General features: G+C 42.6%; 1 protein-coding gene across 1 annotated transcript in view; it reads left to right on the forward strand.

The window, feature by feature from the left end:
- Positions 1-5,954: 5,954 nt before the first annotated feature.
- lipca (lipase, hepatic a) overlaps positions 5,955-17,661 on the forward strand; it is a 96,861-nt gene continuing 85,154 nt past the window's right edge. Inside the window, exon 1 of the mRNA XM_072565018.1 lies at positions 5,955-6,233. Within this exon, the coding sequence (XP_072421119.1) occupies positions 6,143-6,233 (91 nt within the window). The 5' untranslated portion in view covers positions 5,955-6,142. The remainder of the gene's footprint in view (positions 6,234-17,661) is intronic.

The raw sequence follows: 17,661 nt of genomic DNA on the forward strand, positions 1-17,661 counted from the left end.
TGTAATAAAATGTAAGCGTGCGGGGAAAAACCTAATTTAAGAATACATATTTAATGAATGAAGTACAAATCTAAATTAGGTATCAATGAGAAGAATATGAGATTTATTTGGACTAATCCCTTGTGAAGGATACTAGAAATAAGAACGAGTAATTTTCAAAACGGAGAGAAAAACTCCAGATTCTCCAAATATGAAACTAAGACAGAAAATGAAGGAAATACACAGCAGGTTTTGAAGTATATGTGGAGACAGAAATATTTAGGCAATGACAGTCGTTAGAACTGTTCTGCTGTGGAAGTTCCACCATTTTCTGTTTTTATCTAAAATTCCCAGGATCCACATATTTTGCTTTCATGGAAAACAACTAATCAGTCAGCCTCTGCAGCAGTGGAAAGTGAGGACTGCAGATGCTGAAGATCCGAGTCGAGAGTGTGGTGCGGGAAAAGCACGGCAGATCAGGCAGCATCCAAGGAGCAGGAGAATTGATGTTTCGGGCATAAGTCATTTATCAGGAATGAGGCCAAGGGGTTAGTGAGATAAATGGGAGGGGGGTGGGGCTGGGGGCAATGTAACTGGAAATGTGATAGGTAGATGAAGGTGGGAGTAATAGTGATAGGTTGGAGAGGAGGGTGGAGAAGGTAGGTGGGAAAATGGACAGGTAGAACAGGTCATGAGGGCAGTGCCAAGTTAGAACATTGGATCTGGGATAAGGTGGCGGGGAGGGGAAATTAGGAAACTGTTGAAAGTCCACATTGATCCCGTGTGGTTGAAGGGTACCAAGGTGGAAGATGAGGCGTTCTTCCTCCAAGCATCGGGTGGTTGAGGTTTGGCGATGGAGGAGGCCCAACACTTGCATGTCCTTGGCAGAGTGGGAGAGGGAGGTGGAGTTGCTTCGTGTGTTTGTCCCAAAGATGTTCTCTGAAGCGCTCTGTGTGTAGGCGTCCTATCTCTCCAATGTAGAGGAGACCGCATCGGGTGCAACAGTACAGTAAATGACATGTGTGGAAGTTCAGGTAAATCTATAATGACGACTCCTTTGGGGCCTTGGATGGGGTTGAGGGGGGAGGTGTGGGCACAGGTTTCAGGCAGGTTACAAGTGTGGGTGCAAACTTTGCTTTGCAACAGATTCTGAACCTATCTACTATCTCCTCAGATGCTGACTGGCCTTGGGTGTTTCCGCTAATTTTCTGCATTTGTTTGATGGGAACCTAGCCCATCGGAAATATATTTGTATGAGACCTTTCCTCATTCCTGACTTTTCTTATGATTTCTTCTTTGAAGCTTTTTTTTTAATGTGTGAATAAAACATGTGACATGGTGCAAGAAGTGAGGTGCAATGAATAGATCTCAAAATTTATACACGATCAATACGGACTGCTGTGCCATTACATGCAGCAAGTCAGAGGAGGTGAGGGGAGAGATTTATGGGACCTTATGTTCTCAGCAAAACGAATTTCAGTGTTTTTATTTCCATTCCCAATTGAAAAAAATCATTAATTAAAATAACAAAGGGATCAACTCCAGACACAGCACTGCATAGTCTTTAGTTGCTATTAAACGAATCTCCAAACTGTTAACATATTGATTTATAACATCATCCAGTGCACAAGTCCTGCATGATGTACTGCAAGATTAGTTGGTGATCAAAATGAAGGGACTAGAATTTGGACTTGTAGTCACTCATAAGGCAGTGCTAAAGAAGCTGAGGACACTCTGAGGAGAATGCATTATGTCTCGAACTGTTGTCTGATGGATCCTTGCCACAGTTCACCTTAGTTAAAAAGTAATCTGTTGGACTTGCTGCCATTATCATCTTTTCTATTAGAAATCTGCAGAGCCGACTTGGTCCAATCAGGTTGAGAAAAACCACTTGGTAGTCTGTAAGAAGAGGCCCTTGTCTCAAATGAGATGTAATTTATACTATGGTAACAAGTTACATTGTTATAATAGATATTGTTACTATACCTATAAGAGAAATCTTGACATTGTCTTATTCCTTCAACCTCCTTATTACACTCACCATCCAGACTTGGAAATATATCACCATTCCTTCAGATTGCTGGATTAAATCCTGGAGCTTCCTCCATTATGATGTTGTGAGTCTACCAACAGCAAATAGACCACAGTAGTTCAAAAAGGCAGATCATCACCACTTTCTTAAGGGCAGCTGGGGATGAGCAATAAATGCTAGTTCAGCCAACAATTATAATATTCCATAAATAAATGAAAAGTTGCATAGCTGTTCCAGCCACTCAAATCCAAAGGACAGTCAGACTGCATGGGTGGGGGGAGGTGTGGAATGATTAGTATGCTCCTTTCCGACTTACTCTCATACAACACTAACCATCTCCAACATGGCCACATGGCACCACACGTTTAGGGGATTGCTTATGCAGACGCTTTCTGGTGCTGTCATGGCGTCACTCAGCCCACCAGATATTTGATGGACCTCCATGGTCCAATTTCAGAAATGGAGAATTACTTCACAAATGGAGGATTCACGTCTCGCTACAAAAGATCATGCATTCAGGTGCAAGGAGGGCCCAGCACTGGTGTTACTTATAGGGCCATCCATCTAACATGCAGGTAAGTGTAGATGATTCATCTTAACTTAACGTCAGGAAGTAATATGGAGTGCTTTTGGGGCACTGTGATAAGTTGCTGCAATCGTCAGTGAGTGTCAGTGAGCCCTCACAGGAAGCCAGAGACATTGTGATCTCTCCACACAAAGGTGTAACTGCTATGGTAGTTGTGAGATTGTACCTCTGAGTCTGTAATATCAAAGGGAGATGAAGCAGAGGCTGCCCTGTGCCACCTTGGAGGTGAACTCTTCCAAAATTGTAAACAGTGAAGAAGGCTGTCTGGATGGCCAACCAAAGTATCTAGGACCTTAGCATGTATCTTCAACAGCATTCTGCCCCCATCAGAGTATTCACCACAAAGCTCTCAGGCAAGGAGTTCAGGACTTTGACTTGATGAGAATGAAGGAACAATAATCTTGTTCTGAGTTAAGATGGTATCGCTTGGAGGGGAACTTGCAGGTGAAGTGTTTTGCATGCTTTTTTGTCCTTCTAGCTAGTACGGGTCATGAGATTGAAAGATTTAGTTAAAGGAGTCTCGGTGAGTTGAGCATGTTAAGCCTAAATCATGAGTTCACTCACTGCTGATGAGTAACAATGTAATTGTGGAAGTTTGAGCAGAGGTTAGGTCTTGTGAAAATGAATTGTTTGACATTCATGAACTGTGTGAGGTCATTAGGGTTCTAGTGATACTGCTGCCAGGCCCTTGTGGCCAACTTCCAAGAATTTTCATAGTCCCTTCCTCAGGGTAGCTCTTCAAGGCCTTCTTCCATCCATTCCCTTCATGATGATCCAAGAACTCTTCTCTTTCCATTTTCACCACTAAATGCCCTTTGCATTGCATTAATGAAACCTGACAATCCTCTCTCTGCTCTTGTGTTTTATTTTTTTCAATCAGAATTACAGCAAAAGCATTTAGCAGTAGCTTCCTCTGATGCTGTGTTGTTTCTTTTTAACAGAGACAGACTACAGATTAATTAGTAAAGTTAGATTGCATGAGATTTAGGGTGTGCTTGCCAATTGGATACATAATTGGCTTAATGGCAGGAGACCGAGAGGTGGTGGAGGGTTGTTTTTCAGACTGGAGGCCTGTCACCAGAGATGTTCCACAGGGACTGGTTCTGGGTCTGGGTCATCTTTTGTTTGTCATTTATATAATTTTCTAAGTTTACAAAGGGATCTTGATCAAATGGGTCAATGGGCTGAAAAATGGCAGATGAAGTTCAATCTGGATAAATGCGAGGTATTGCATATTGGTACAACAAACAAGTGTAGGACTTATACAATTAATGGTAATGCCTTGGGTAGTGCTGTAAAACAGAGGGTCCCAGGGGTGCAGGTACATAATTCTTTGAAGTTTGTGTCACATACAGACAGGGCGGTTAAAAAGGCATTTAACATGCTTGCCTTCATTGATAGTGATTTGGAGTTGGGAAGTCATATTGAGGTTGTACAGGACATTGATGAGGTCTCTTCAGTGTCCATTTCTGATTACCCAGTTATAGGAAGGATATTATTAAGCTAGAGAATGTTCAGAAAAGATTTATCAGGATGTTGCTGGGTATGGAAAGTTTGAATTAAAAAGAAAAGCTGGATAGGGCTGGAACCTTTTTCACTGGAGAGAGAAAGGTTGAGAGGCAATTTTATAGAAGTTTATAAAATAATGAGGGGTATAGATAGAGTTAATGGTAGTTGTCTTTTCCCTAGGATGGGGATTTCAAGACTAGGGGGCACATTTTAAGGTGAGAGAAGAGAGATTTTTTAACAAAAGAGATGGGGGCAATTTTTTTTTAATATACAGTATGGTTTGCATGTGGAATGAACTTGCTGAGGAAATGGTGCACGTGGTTACAATTACAACCTTTAAAAAACATTTGGGTAAGTATATGAATAGGAAATGTTTAGAGAGGTATTGGCCAGGAGCAGGCAGGTAGGACTAATTTAATTTGGGATTATGTTTGGTGTGGACTGGCCAGACCAAAGGATCTGCTTCCATGCTGTATGACTCTATAAGAGCAAGCCATTAGCGCTGTTTGTGAACTCAGCCCTGCCCCCTACTGAGGACTCAGACAAACAGCCGTGTGAGCCCCAATATGACAGATGTTGCAATCATTTAGATGAGAAGGCAGCACAAAACAGTTGCTGCCGACCTCATTGGCAATGGGCACTGGCGGGCTGCCAATTGCATTCTCCTCAACCAATAAATGTTGTGGACCACTTTCAGTCTCCAAAGCTACATCTGTGTCATTCTGTTGGCAGTGGTGATGTTATTGGAATGCAATTATTGACTAGAAGAAGTTGATAACAAATGGGCTTCAGGAGTGCAGCAAACCAGAGGTAAACCATCCACCAAACCTCCCTGGCATAATGAACATATTGCAACTGTGATTCCTGTTTAAAGCTGGTAGGAATGATGTTACTACCAGTGGGCAGGGATTAAGGTTAGCAATGGGAAGAGATCAGGTGCCACAACCGATCCACAACATTGACGGCCGATGAGGAAGTAAAGATGGGAAGGAAAGGTTTGGGGGCTGTCAAAAAGTCTTCAGTTGGGAGGTAAAGACTTTATTAATAGGGGCAGAGAATACAACAGCATGGAGACTAACTTGAACTTGTACATGATACTTGTTGAAGCTGGAGTATTGTGTACAGTTCGGGGTGCCACATTATAGGAAAGATTGGGCAGAGTGCAGAACCAATTTACAAGAATGGTTGCAGGGATGAGAAACTTTAGTTGCTAGGATAGAACGAAGAAGTTAGGGCAGTTCTTTTTGCAGAGAAGAAGCCTGAAACGAGATTTGATCGAGGTCTTCAAAATCTTGAGCAAGCTGGATAGAGTCGATAGGGAGAAATTGTTCATGCTCATAAAAGAAAAATGAACAAGATGGCACATATTTAAAGTGATGTGCAAGCGAAAGAAGGGTGAGGTGAGAGAAAACCTTTCCACACAGCGAGGTGATAAGATATGGAATGCACTACCTGGAAATGTAATGGAGGCAAGTTCAGTTGAGGGATTAAAGAGGATATTGGATGATTACTTGGAAAAAAATGGTGTGCAGGGATATGAGGGAAAGGCAGGAGATTGGCACCAGCAAATACAATTGGTGCGGCCCGACAGGGCAAATGGCCTTCTTTCGTACCATAACAATTCTGCGATTCCAAACAATTTCAGAGTTTTCTTCCATCAGCCAAATGGTTCTGATAGTTCTCATTTCTGAAAGCTGGAATCAAGCTCTCTGCTGTATTCCAGCACCCGATCGCTTTTGCAATCCTTTCGCAATGTGTTCCTACTTGAACCCAAGCGAGTCACAGTCACCTGAGCAGTTTGTTCACGACCTTCAGGTATAAAAAAACATTAACTGACATCCCATATCACTGGCATCCCTTAGCTTCAGACTATCACCACCAACAGAGCTTTGGGAAAAATAGCAAGCTGATTTAATATAATTGCAGCCAGGTTTGATTAACCAGTAAAGTAAAGTGGGGGTTGATTTGCCTTTTTTTTTCTCTTGCAGTAGTTAAAGGGGTGTAACTTGCAATCTTTAAAAGAGAAAAGGCCTTAAATGCTGAACATGAAACACTGGACAAAAGTATTATTTCTTTTCTTCATTCATGGCACCTTTAATGCTGAAAATGCCAGAGCCACAGGAGAAGGTAAGGGCATGGAGCCATGTTTCTACTCACGGTGATTTGGGCAATTGCAAATAGTCATGGAGTAACTGCATTGCAAAGTGAATGCCACATAGTTGATTCCCTTTGGCGCAGTGTCTGTGAAACACAACTCGGAAGTTATCAGTGACCATTACAGTTGCTGCATGCATTTTCTAACTGTGTCTGGTATTAGTGGGGGACCCAGGTAGTGGTTTGGAGTAGCATAATAACTGAATAATTCCTTATATTCTTTTGCTCATGCAGACCATTGTTCTGATAATGGGTCTTGAAAGGTATTTTACCATAAAATATTTAATGGCGTTCCAGCACAATATAAAGGAGACAGTTGAATTCAGTTATATTTGCAATTTGTGTATGAATGTACTGATTGCGTTGTTTAATGGTGCAGAAACAGAATTAATAGTGAATAATATATAACCAGAGATTTCATTACTATTTCTCCCATTTTCAGAAAACACTTCTGCCTCGATATAAAAATGTTGTCCATCTATGTTATTTCTTTCCCACTCATCAGGGCTTCTGCAAACACGAATACGTTATGTTAAGTGAGTGGGCAAAGATCTGGCAAATGGAGTGTAATGTTGATAATGTCGATTATTTTGGCAGAAAAAATAAAGAAACATATTAGCTAAATTATGAGAGGCTGCAAGGGTCTTGAATGTAGAGATACCTGTTGACCTGGTGTAAGAACTACAGAAGGTTAGTATGCAGACACAGCAAATAGTCAGGAAAGCTAATAGAATTCCTGTAACAGGAATTGAATGCATGAGTGGTGAGCTCTTGCTTCAGTTATACAGGGCATCGATCAGACTGCATTTGCAGTACTTTGTATAGTACTGATCATTGTACCTGTAGTGATTGCAACAAGGTCAGCCAGGTGGACCTCATAGAATATGGGTTCTCTGGGGTTGTTAATCAGGTCCAATCGGGGACCCCGGCTGATAGATGTAAACAGGAGTGTCAAAGGTTTTGCTCACTCTGAGGAAGCCAGACTAGTGTCAAGTGCTTTGTATGTGTAAATAAAGGATGACTTGGTGACAGGATACCTGGCCTCTGTGAAGATATTTCAGTGCCTACGGAAGAATATCAATGCATTGGAAACTACTTTAGAGAAGGCTTACTAGACATTACTTTAAATGAGCAGGTTACCTTATAAGGAAAGGCTACACAGCCTAAGTCTGTATCCTCTGGAGTTGAGAGTCAAAACATGTGGCACTGGAAAAGCACAGCCAGTCAGGCAGCATCCGAGGAGCAGGAGAGTCGACGTTTCGGGCATAAGCTCTTCATCAGAACTGTTCTCCTCTCGAGTTTAGATGAGTGAGAGGCGATTTAATTGAAACGTATAAAATCATGAGGAGACTTAAGTGGGTGGATGTTCGAAGGCTGTTTCCTCTTGTGGAATAATCATAATTTAAAAATAAGGGATCACCCATAGAAAACAGAGATGAGGAAGCTTTTTTTCTAGAGAGTGTCGTGTCTTTGAAATTCCCTTCCTCAAAGGGCAGTGAGTGCAGAATTTTTAATTGTTTTTAAGGCAGAGGTAAATAGATTCTAATTACCAAGTGGATAATAGTCATTGGAGATATGCAGGAATGTGGAGTTGAGGTTAAAATTAGATCAGCTGTGATTTTATTGAATTGTCGAGAAGGCTGAGTGGCCTACTCTTGTTACTTGCTTGTATGTTCGTGCAAGAATATTGCTTTGGGTGGTAAAAGGTAACAATATTTTAAGAAGTTTAAAACATAAATGCAGCATCTAACCTACACCAGCCAGGTAACTGAGTGACCCAGGTCAAAGAATAATAAACTCTCACCATAGAACATAGAACAATACAGTGCAGAACAGGCCCTTCGGCCCTCGATGTTGCGCCGACCTGTGAACTATTCTCAGCTCGTCCCCCTACACTATCCCAAAATTATCCATGTGCTTATCTAAGGATTGTTTAAATCTCCCAAATGTGGCTGAGTTGACTACCTTAGCAGGTAGGGCATTCCACGCCCGTATCACTCTCTGCGTAAAGAACCTGCCACTGACATCTGTCTTAAATCTATCACCCCTCAATTTGTAGTTATGTCCCCTCGTACAAGCTGATGTCATCATCCTAGGAAAAAGACTTTCACTGTCTACCCTACCTAATCCTCTGATCATCTTCTATGTCTCTATCAAAGCCCCCTTAGCCTCTTCTTTCCAATGAGAACAGACCTAAGTCTCTCAGCCTTTCCTCATAGGACCTTCCCTCCAGACCAGGCAATATCCTGGTAAATCTCCTCTGCACCTTTTCCAATGCTTCCACATCCTTCCCAAAATATGGGGATCAGAACTGTACACAATATTCCAAGTGTGGCCGCACCAGCGTTTTGAATAGTTGCAGCATGATATTGCGGCTCCAGAACTCAGTCCCTCTACCAATGAAACCTAACACACCACATGCCTTCTTAACAGCACTATCCACCTGGGTGATAACTTTCAGGGATCTATGTATATGGACTTCAAGATCCCTCTGCACATCCACACTACCAAGAATCTTTCCATTGACCCAGTACTCTGCCTTCCTGTTATTCTTCCCAAAGTACATCACTTCACATTTAGCTGCATTAAACTCCATTTGCCACCTCTCAGCCCACTTCTGCTGGGAGTTTATCCAAGTCCCCCTACAACCTGTAATATTCTCCCACACTGTCCACTACTCCACCGACTTTAATGTCATCTGCAAATTTACTAATTCATCCACCTATGCCTGCGTCTAAGTCATTTATAAAAATGACCATCATATGGCCTTGCTTCCAGAGCAGCGCAACCTGAACAAATGCAAATTGCCCTAAACTGTCGGCAGAAGTCAGGAGGAAATGGTGGGATAGGGTTTTGGCAGGCTGTAATGGGATTGGTGAGATTAGAATTTCATTGAAGGATTGGGCACGAGCCGAGCAGCAAGAATTCGTCCTAATACAATGGGTCAGGCTGCCTCAGCTCCAATTTGGGACAGCCATTTTGTTTTTTTGCTGTTCACTGCAAATATTCTCACATGGTTTCTCTTAAAACTGCGGCTGGAAGTTAAAGGGCAAATTTAATCCACAGATCACACATTAGTTGGGTGAGTTCACAGACAGTTTAAATTACCAATGCAGGGAAACCGTCTATTAATTATTTAAACTATTTACATTATACAGAGGACTAACATCACTTCTAATGAAGACTGTTCCAAAACAGACTAAGTTGGTTATTCAGTCAGTACAGAGATTATCTGTGCAATGTTCTATCATTACGTATGTATTATATAGCTAATCTTAGTAAGGACAGCAATAACAACTCCCTGAGGGATTTTCACAAACAAGGAGCTGACGATCTTTGATTTAACTGTTATTATTGTTGAGTTACTTTGAGCGTTTCTCTTTGCGAGGTCTAGTGGGTTTTCTTGAGCTCTGGACCCAAACTCACCTCATTAACTACCTATCCCACCCCTTTCTGCAGATTCTTGCTGAATTCTCCTGCTCGCTATGTTCAGAAGAACCTAGAATAGACTGGTATTGCCTAGTGCCAGTATTGTTTTGAAGCACTCGCCTTACACCTGGCAAGCTTTGGCGATAGAAAGTTACTTCTCACTGTCAATATAATTGCACAGCAGCCACAAACACACATTTCTGGAGACATATAGGTGGCACGGTTGATGCTTTCTTGCACATTCAATTCCAACCTCGTACCAAATCGCTGTTTAATTACCAGGCCACATAGTTTACCTGCCCTTAGTCACATTCCATGTTGACACCCTCTCAAGTCATTACTCTGGGGGAATCTAAGATAGCGGTGATCTGAGAAGATCACACTGCAGAGCTTCGCATCGCAGCAGGAGCAGGACGGTCCTTTAACCCACCGAACCCAGGTCATCAGGATTTCTTGGGGCGTTGGAAAGATTGTGGAGCCCCAAGTAACATTTAAAAATTGACTGACCTGTATTTTCAGCTGTCCAGAAATGCCTAAAAAGGGAGGAGGAGCATATGAGGCCAGGCCTGTAGCTCAGCCTTCAGCAGCCTCTGAGCCGATTACTCTCCAGGACCTTGTGAACCAGCTCTCGAAATCTCGCGAGATGTTGGGGAAACAGATTGAAGAGAAGCTGGCTCCAGTCTCTCTCATGCTGCAGAAGCACGAGCAGCAGCTGGGAGACCTGGAGAAGAGGATGGATGAGGTGGGGCACAGGGTCACAGTGGTGGAAGCTGATGCCAGTTCATTCAAGGAAGAGATCCAAGCCCTGAAGACGCAGGTTTGTAATTTGCGTGACCAAGTGGATGATCTTGAAAACAGGGGCAGGAGAAAAAACATTTGGATCATCGGTCTGCCTGAGGGTAAGGAAGATGAGCGGCCTGCAGAATTTGTTGAAGACTGGCTTCCGAAATTCCTTGACTTGGAGACAGGCATGAGAGGATTGAAGATAGAAAGGGCTCACCGGGTCACAGCACGGAGGTCGGGTCCGGGTCAACGCCCTCGTCCTTTCCTGGTGCGCTTCCATCATTACCGGGATAAGGAGAGAGTCATGGAGGCTTCCGGATTCCAGGGGAAGGATCCAAAGGCTCTAATTTACGAGGGGTCTAAGATCATGATTTTTCAGGACTTTTCAGCGGCGGCGATCCAGAAACGAAAATCGTATGATGGTGTCAAGAGAAGACTGAAGGAGCTTGGGATTCAGTACTCCCTGAGATATCTGGCAGTGCTTCGGATCACCTTAGATGGATCCATGCATCACTTTGACACATCGGAGAACGTAAGAGACTTTGTGGACAAACTAACCTAATTTAAACAATTGTAGTATGTATAAATATTGTTGCTTGGTTTTGCGTTTAGCATTCTGTAAAAGAAATGGAGGAAATCCAGTTGGAATTTTTTTTTTCCCCATTTTTTTACCTCTATTGACAATAATTTGGTTCAAACTATGTCTGGCGGTGGTTAAGATGTACATTTTAAATTTCTAGGTTAGGACATACCAAAGGATGGGTGGGGTATTTATTCCCTTTTTTAATAAAAGAATGGTTTTTTATTCATATTGATATTCTATGGGGTGTTTATTCTTTTTAGCTTGTGCTTGTGATGCGGCTCTAGCTGGAAGAAGTGAAGGTGGTTGAGGTGGTTAGATGCCTATTTATGGACAGTTCGGGATGGGTAGTTGCCCCCTCCGGGCAGGGGGTGAGTTCCCCTACTCAGCGCTATTGGCGCTTTATATGTTGGTTTGTTTTCTAGTTTTTGTTGTTTATTATCTTTAATAATTTTATATGTTTGTTAAATGTAGTGGTTTTAGTTTATGTAGTTTTTATATTCGGTGGACCATGCGACACTAAGGCTCAACAATTTGTGGTTCGGGTTCCTCCTCTCTGGAATTATGGCTAATGATTTTATTAAATGGTGTACCTGGAATATCAAGGGATGTCACTCACCAATTTAGAAGGTACTTGTGGGCAGCACGATGGCACAGTGGTTAGCACTGCTACCTCACAGCGCCAGAGACCCGGGTTCAATTCCCACCTCAGGCGACTGTGTGGAGTTTGCACATTCTCCCTGTGTCTACCTAGGTTTCCTCGAGGTGCTCCGGTTTCCTCCCAAAGTCCAAAGATATGCAGGTCAGGTGAATTGGCCATGCTAAATTGCCCGTAGTGTTAGATGTAAGCGTATGGATGGGTTGCGCTTTGGCGGGTCAGTGTTGACTTGTTGGGCCAAATGGCCTGTTTCCACACTGTAAGTAATTAAATCTAAGTACTCTTGAGTCTTAGAAAGGAGAAGGTCGATGTTGCTTTGTTAAAGGAGACACATTTGGATAACAAGGAGCATCTGAAATTACAGCAGAATGGCTTTGACCGAGTTTATATTTCATCATTTAAAACCAGAAGTAGGGGAGTGGCTATGTTGATAAGGAAAAATCTCTCATTTACATTGTTAGAATGTGTTAAAGACATATATGGGAGGTTTGTAATTCTTAAAGCCTTGATAAATGGGGAAGAATATGACATTTTAAATGTGTATTGTCCCCCAGCACATCCTCTTAAATTCTTGGTAAATGCTTTTTCGAAAGTGATAAGTCTTAAGTCTCGGCACATCATGAGAGGGAGAGATTTTAACTGCCTCATGGACCCGACAGTAGACAGGTTGCCTAAAGATCCCTCGATACCCTCTGCACAAACTAAACAGTTATTAGGTTTGTGTGGGGAATTAGGACTGGTGGACGTCTGGAGGTCTCTCCACCCTACAGGTAGGGATTTTACGTTTTTCTCCAATCCGCACAGATGTCACAGGAGGATTGATTTTATTCTGACCCCTACGGTTACCCTGGATCTGGTGGCATCTTGTACGATTGGTAATATTGCCATCTCTGATCATACTCCAGTGTAGTTAAAATTAAGGATGTTACAATGGATTCAAGGTACTGGCGAATGGACCCCTTTATTCTCATGGACAACAAGTTTGTGGAGTATTTCTCTAGGGAATTTCAGGCATTCCTAGACATCAACATAGGCTCGGTTGATAGCTCATCTGTTCTCTGGGAAACTGCCAAAGCTTATGCCAGAGGGTTAGTTATTTCATATTCCACAATTAGGAAGTGGCAGAAGGGTGAGCAGCAACATCTCCTTGAAGCACGGTTGAAGGCAACCAAGAAGGCCAATTTTGACAGACCCTCGTTGGTCAAACTACAGAGGATTACGGCACTGCGGTCTACACTAAATTCCGTGCTCACGCAGATGGCAAAGAAGGAGCTGGCTTTTGCAAAGCAAAGGTTATATGAGCATGGTGACAAGTCAGGCAAATACTTAGCATACCTTGCCAGAAAGAGAAGTGCCCCACAAACCATTACAGCGATTAGGGAGGGGTCTGGGAACCTAACATGTGATTCTAAAAAGATTAATGTGGCATTCCAGAGATTCTACTCTAAGTTATATCAGTCTGAGAAATGAGGTGGGGCAGGCTAAAATGGAATCATTGTTTATACATCTGAAGATCCCGGGTGTGACTCCTGAACAACAGTCCTTTCTCAATGCCCCATTATCAGAGCAAGAAGTGCTGGAAGCTGTGAGGCAACTTCAGAGTGGAAAGGCGCCCGGTCCTGATGGACTTCCCAGTGAATTCTATAAGGAATTTATAAGTATACTGTCAGGTCCAATGCTGAATATGTTTAATGATTCACATAGTCATGTTTGTCTCCCACCATCTCTGAGAGAGGCTAATATTTCACTTATCCTTAAAAAAGGGAAGGATCCGGAAGACTGTGCTTCATACAGGCCCATCTCGCTCTTAAATGTGGACTTTAAGATCCTCTCTAAGGCTCTTGTGTTAAGGCTAGAGACTGTGTTACCCTCCATTATTAAAGAGGATCAGACGGGCTTCATAAAGGGTTGCAGATCCTCCAATAACGTTAGGAGGCTGCTTAACGTAAATCAAGCATGCCAACAGCAGTCAATACAGGGATTGGTGATTTCTTTCGATGCAGAGAAGGCATTTGACCGAGTTGAGTGGCCGTACCTTTTCGATACTCTAGACCGGTTTGGTCTGGGTGAAGTTTTTATAAGATGGGTAAAGGTTCTGTACAGCGTACCTCGCGCTGCGGTCATTACCAACGGGGTACGATCAAGCAAGTTTAATATTTCTCGGGCAGCCGGCAGGGCTGTCCCCTTTCACCATTACTTTTTACGTTGGTGATTGAACCGTTGGCAGAGGCCATTCGTGGGGATCTCAATATATCAGCTCCAGAAGTGGGGTCAAAATTACATAAGATCTCGCCGTATGCAGATGATGCTCTAATTTTCTTGACAAATCCAGCAGTCTCAGTGCCTTGCTTGATATAATGTATTCACGCGTTTGGCACTTTTTCAGGGTAAAAAATTAATTTTGCTAAATCAGAGGCTGTGCCTATGGGTGGTCTTACGATAGAGTTGGCTCTTGAGAGTGACTATAGATTCCCATTTAGGTGGTCACGGTGGTGGGGGGGGGGGATGCTGGGGAGGGGGCGGTGGGGGGGAGGGGTTTGTGTATTTGGGCACATTCATTACTCCAGTTCTGGATTGGCTGTTCAAAGCCAATTTTACTCAATTATTTGAAAAAATTAAACAAGATCTCCAAAGATGGGAGGCACTTCCAGTGTCATGGTTGGGTTGGTTAGTGCTTATTAAGATGAATATTCTCCCTCCTTTGCTATACCCTATACGGATGCTCCCCCTGATTTTCAATAAACAAACACTCAGGAGACTGAACAGTTGGTTCAGCTCCTTTATCTGGCACCGTAAACAGCCCATTAAATTAGCCAAACTGCAGTTGCCTCACAGATTGGGGGGAGTAGACCTTCCAGACATTAAAAATTACTAATTAAGCTCGTTCTTGACCTGTGTGAGTGATTGGGTTTGTGGGGACCCTCTTTCAACATGGCTAGATATCGAAGCCTCCCAGGCAAGGTGCTCCCTTACCAGTTTGCTGTTTTTGGATAAGGTGAGGACAGTTAGGGAATATTGCCATAACCCAATAGTCATCAATACTGTTAAAGCATGGAGGGCAATTCGGCAGAGGGAAGGTAATATTGGCAAAAAATCTTTGTTTACACCTTTAGTGGGTATGATAGATTTTCAACCAGCTATGATAGATTCAGGATTTAAACATTGGGCAGCTAGGAGTATATCTTGCATGGGTGATTTATTTGAGAGAGATGTAATGATGTCCTTCGATCAGTTAGTACGGAAGTACGAGTTACCTAATAGAGACCTCTTTCGTTTTTTTCAAGTTAGGGATTTTATTCAAAAAAAGACCACACTTTTGACTGATCCCTACAAATCTGACATAGAAAGAGGGGTACTAAGGGCTAAGAGTACACTCTCTGTCAGTACTTTATATCACCAATTGGGGGGGTGCCACCTCAGATGAGTCTGATCGACTCTGCAAGATGTGGGAAAGAGAGCTGGGTGTTGAAATTTCTTCAGAGGCATGGGAGGATATTTGGGAGAATGCAAGGAAGATATCAGTTTGCAATAGGACCCATGCTTTACAGTTGAAGATTCTCCACAGGGTCCACTTAGCCCCAGACCGTTTGTCAAAATTTAAACCAGGGGTATCTTCAGCATGTCCCAAGTGCAAGGTCTGTACAGGTACTCTTACCCATTGTCTTTGGTCTTATGACAGGCTTCAAACATATTGAAGCGCTGTGGTGGGTGCAATGGAGAGGATTTTAGGTGTAGGGGTGGAGAAGGACCCTATTTCGCTCTTTTTGGGCCTACCCATTGTATTTCCTGCAGACTCGCATGAGGAAAAATTTTTCAATATTCTTACATTCTGTGCAAGGAAGAATATCTTACTAGGTTGGATATCAGAAAACCCCCCAGGCCTGTCGGGTTGGCGGAAGATTGTTATGGAGCATATTATCCTGGATTTTCTCACAAATATGGTACACCACAAAACTGAGAATTTTTATAAGACATGGCAACCCTTTTTGAAATACCTGGACACAGATTTATCTGCCACAGTAACAAGGGCTTTTATATAGCCGTAACGATTGTGTTTCATGAGTCCAATATCCAGAGAGGAGGAACTGTGAATGTATGAGTGTTTTGTTTGGCTGGGCTGAGTTATTACTATTTATTTGTTTGTTGTTAGGTATTTATTTAGTTAGTTAAGTAGCTAGTTTAGGATTTTTTAAAATTTTATACTTCTCTACATATGTTTATACATTTGTATAGGAGGGTGGTTTGGGAATTTTTATTATTATTTGGGTTTAGTTTTGTACTATTTTTGTACTGTTTTGAATTGCATTGTTTTGTATTTGTTGTCATATCTAAAAATCTATTTTTTTCTTAATAAAAATATATTATTTAAAAAAGTCATTACTCTTTCCCTAATGCCTAATGTAGCTCAGCTTTGTATCATTGTGCAGGAAAGCCTTCAAATAAATCCAAAAGTTGTGTTTTAATTAAAAACTCCAAAATGCAACAGAAAAAAAAACATACAGGAAGTTGTATTTCTCACCCAGAATACTAACTGTTTATTGCATTGTTAACCAGCAAAGTTTTTGTTTTGTTTGTTCATGGGAATGTGGGCATCACTGGCTAGAGTCACTGGAGTCACGTGATGGTATGGATGACATAATTCCTTCCTTAAAGGGTATCAGTGAACCAGATGGGTTTTTATAACAACTGATATGGTCCATTGATTGATATGCCAATGTCATTTGACATTAGGCCACTATTTATTCCAGATTTCATTAAATTCAATTTCACCACCTGCCATGGTGAAATTCAATCCCATGATGTCAGAACATTGGTCTGGAGTTCTGGATTGCTAGCACAGTGACATTACTAATATGGTACCACCTCCCCAAATGTGCATTGTACAATCTGGGACTGTTGGCTGCCCCCAGCACTCATTGCTTGGTGTCAATCAGGTTTTCTCTGGATTGTAGTGTTTGATGCAGCTGAGCTCTGTTATGCTCAAGGGAAGCTTCCTCCCCCCCATTGTGCTCATCTGCCGCTGCAGAAGATTGCTTCTGCTCTTTCAGTTCCTCAGTATCCATTACATCCCCTTGCTGCCTGCTCCAGTTGTGTAGATCATGGCATGCTAGGATGATATTGCACACTCATCCAGAGTATACTGCAAGACCCCATCAAGCAATGAAACCATATACTCAGGAGGCCTATTGACTGCCTTGTTCGAAGTATGGATAATATTGTATCTGCACTCAGCCTCAGTAAGGGGGTTGTGCAACAGTGTTATCAGCCAGTGTTGCAATAGGCAGCCCCAATCCTCCAATAACTGCTTTTCAAGGCCTCTGGCCCCTCAAATCAAAAGGAGGATGGAAGTTTCTTGAGGATTTCTGAATCATGACAGTTGCTGGGATACTGGGTGCAAACCTCCAAAAAAATCCAGTGATCCAGTGATCACTGACAGTCGATGGAATGGAATCCCTTCCTACTGATGAACTTCACTGAGTTGTTACGATATGGGCCTCTCAGTGTGATACGTGCGCAGTTCATGGCACCTTGCACTTGAAGAAAACTGGCAATGCTGCCAAATGCTGAGGGTGCAGCACTAATCTCATCGACAGGGAGCAATATTAATCAGTGCAAGCTGGCACAGATGGCAACAGTTACTGCCTTCTGCATTTGTACAAGATGAGTGAGAGATTACACATAGATGCTTCCTGACGAGGAGCCAGTGCATATAATTTTGATCATCAGTCTCTTTCAAAGCCCCTGGCATAGCATAGCCATTCACTCCCATTTGTCCTGATCCAGCCCTTGGCACAGTTCAGTCCAGGAGTCCTGGGACATATGGAGCCTGCATTGACACCATGGCTTGCTCATCCAAAATAAATGGTTTCGTGGACAAATGACTCTGGTTCTCCTGTGTCTGTAGCGCAACCAGAGGGGCCTGCAGCTGCAACCTCTTGAATGGCAGCACA

This window comes from Chiloscyllium punctatum, chromosome 48 (genome assembly GCF_047496795.1).
Source record: "Chiloscyllium punctatum isolate Juve2018m chromosome 48, sChiPun1.3, whole genome shotgun sequence".
Classification (NCBI taxonomy): domain Eukaryota; kingdom Metazoa; phylum Chordata; class Chondrichthyes; order Orectolobiformes; family Hemiscylliidae; genus Chiloscyllium; species Chiloscyllium punctatum.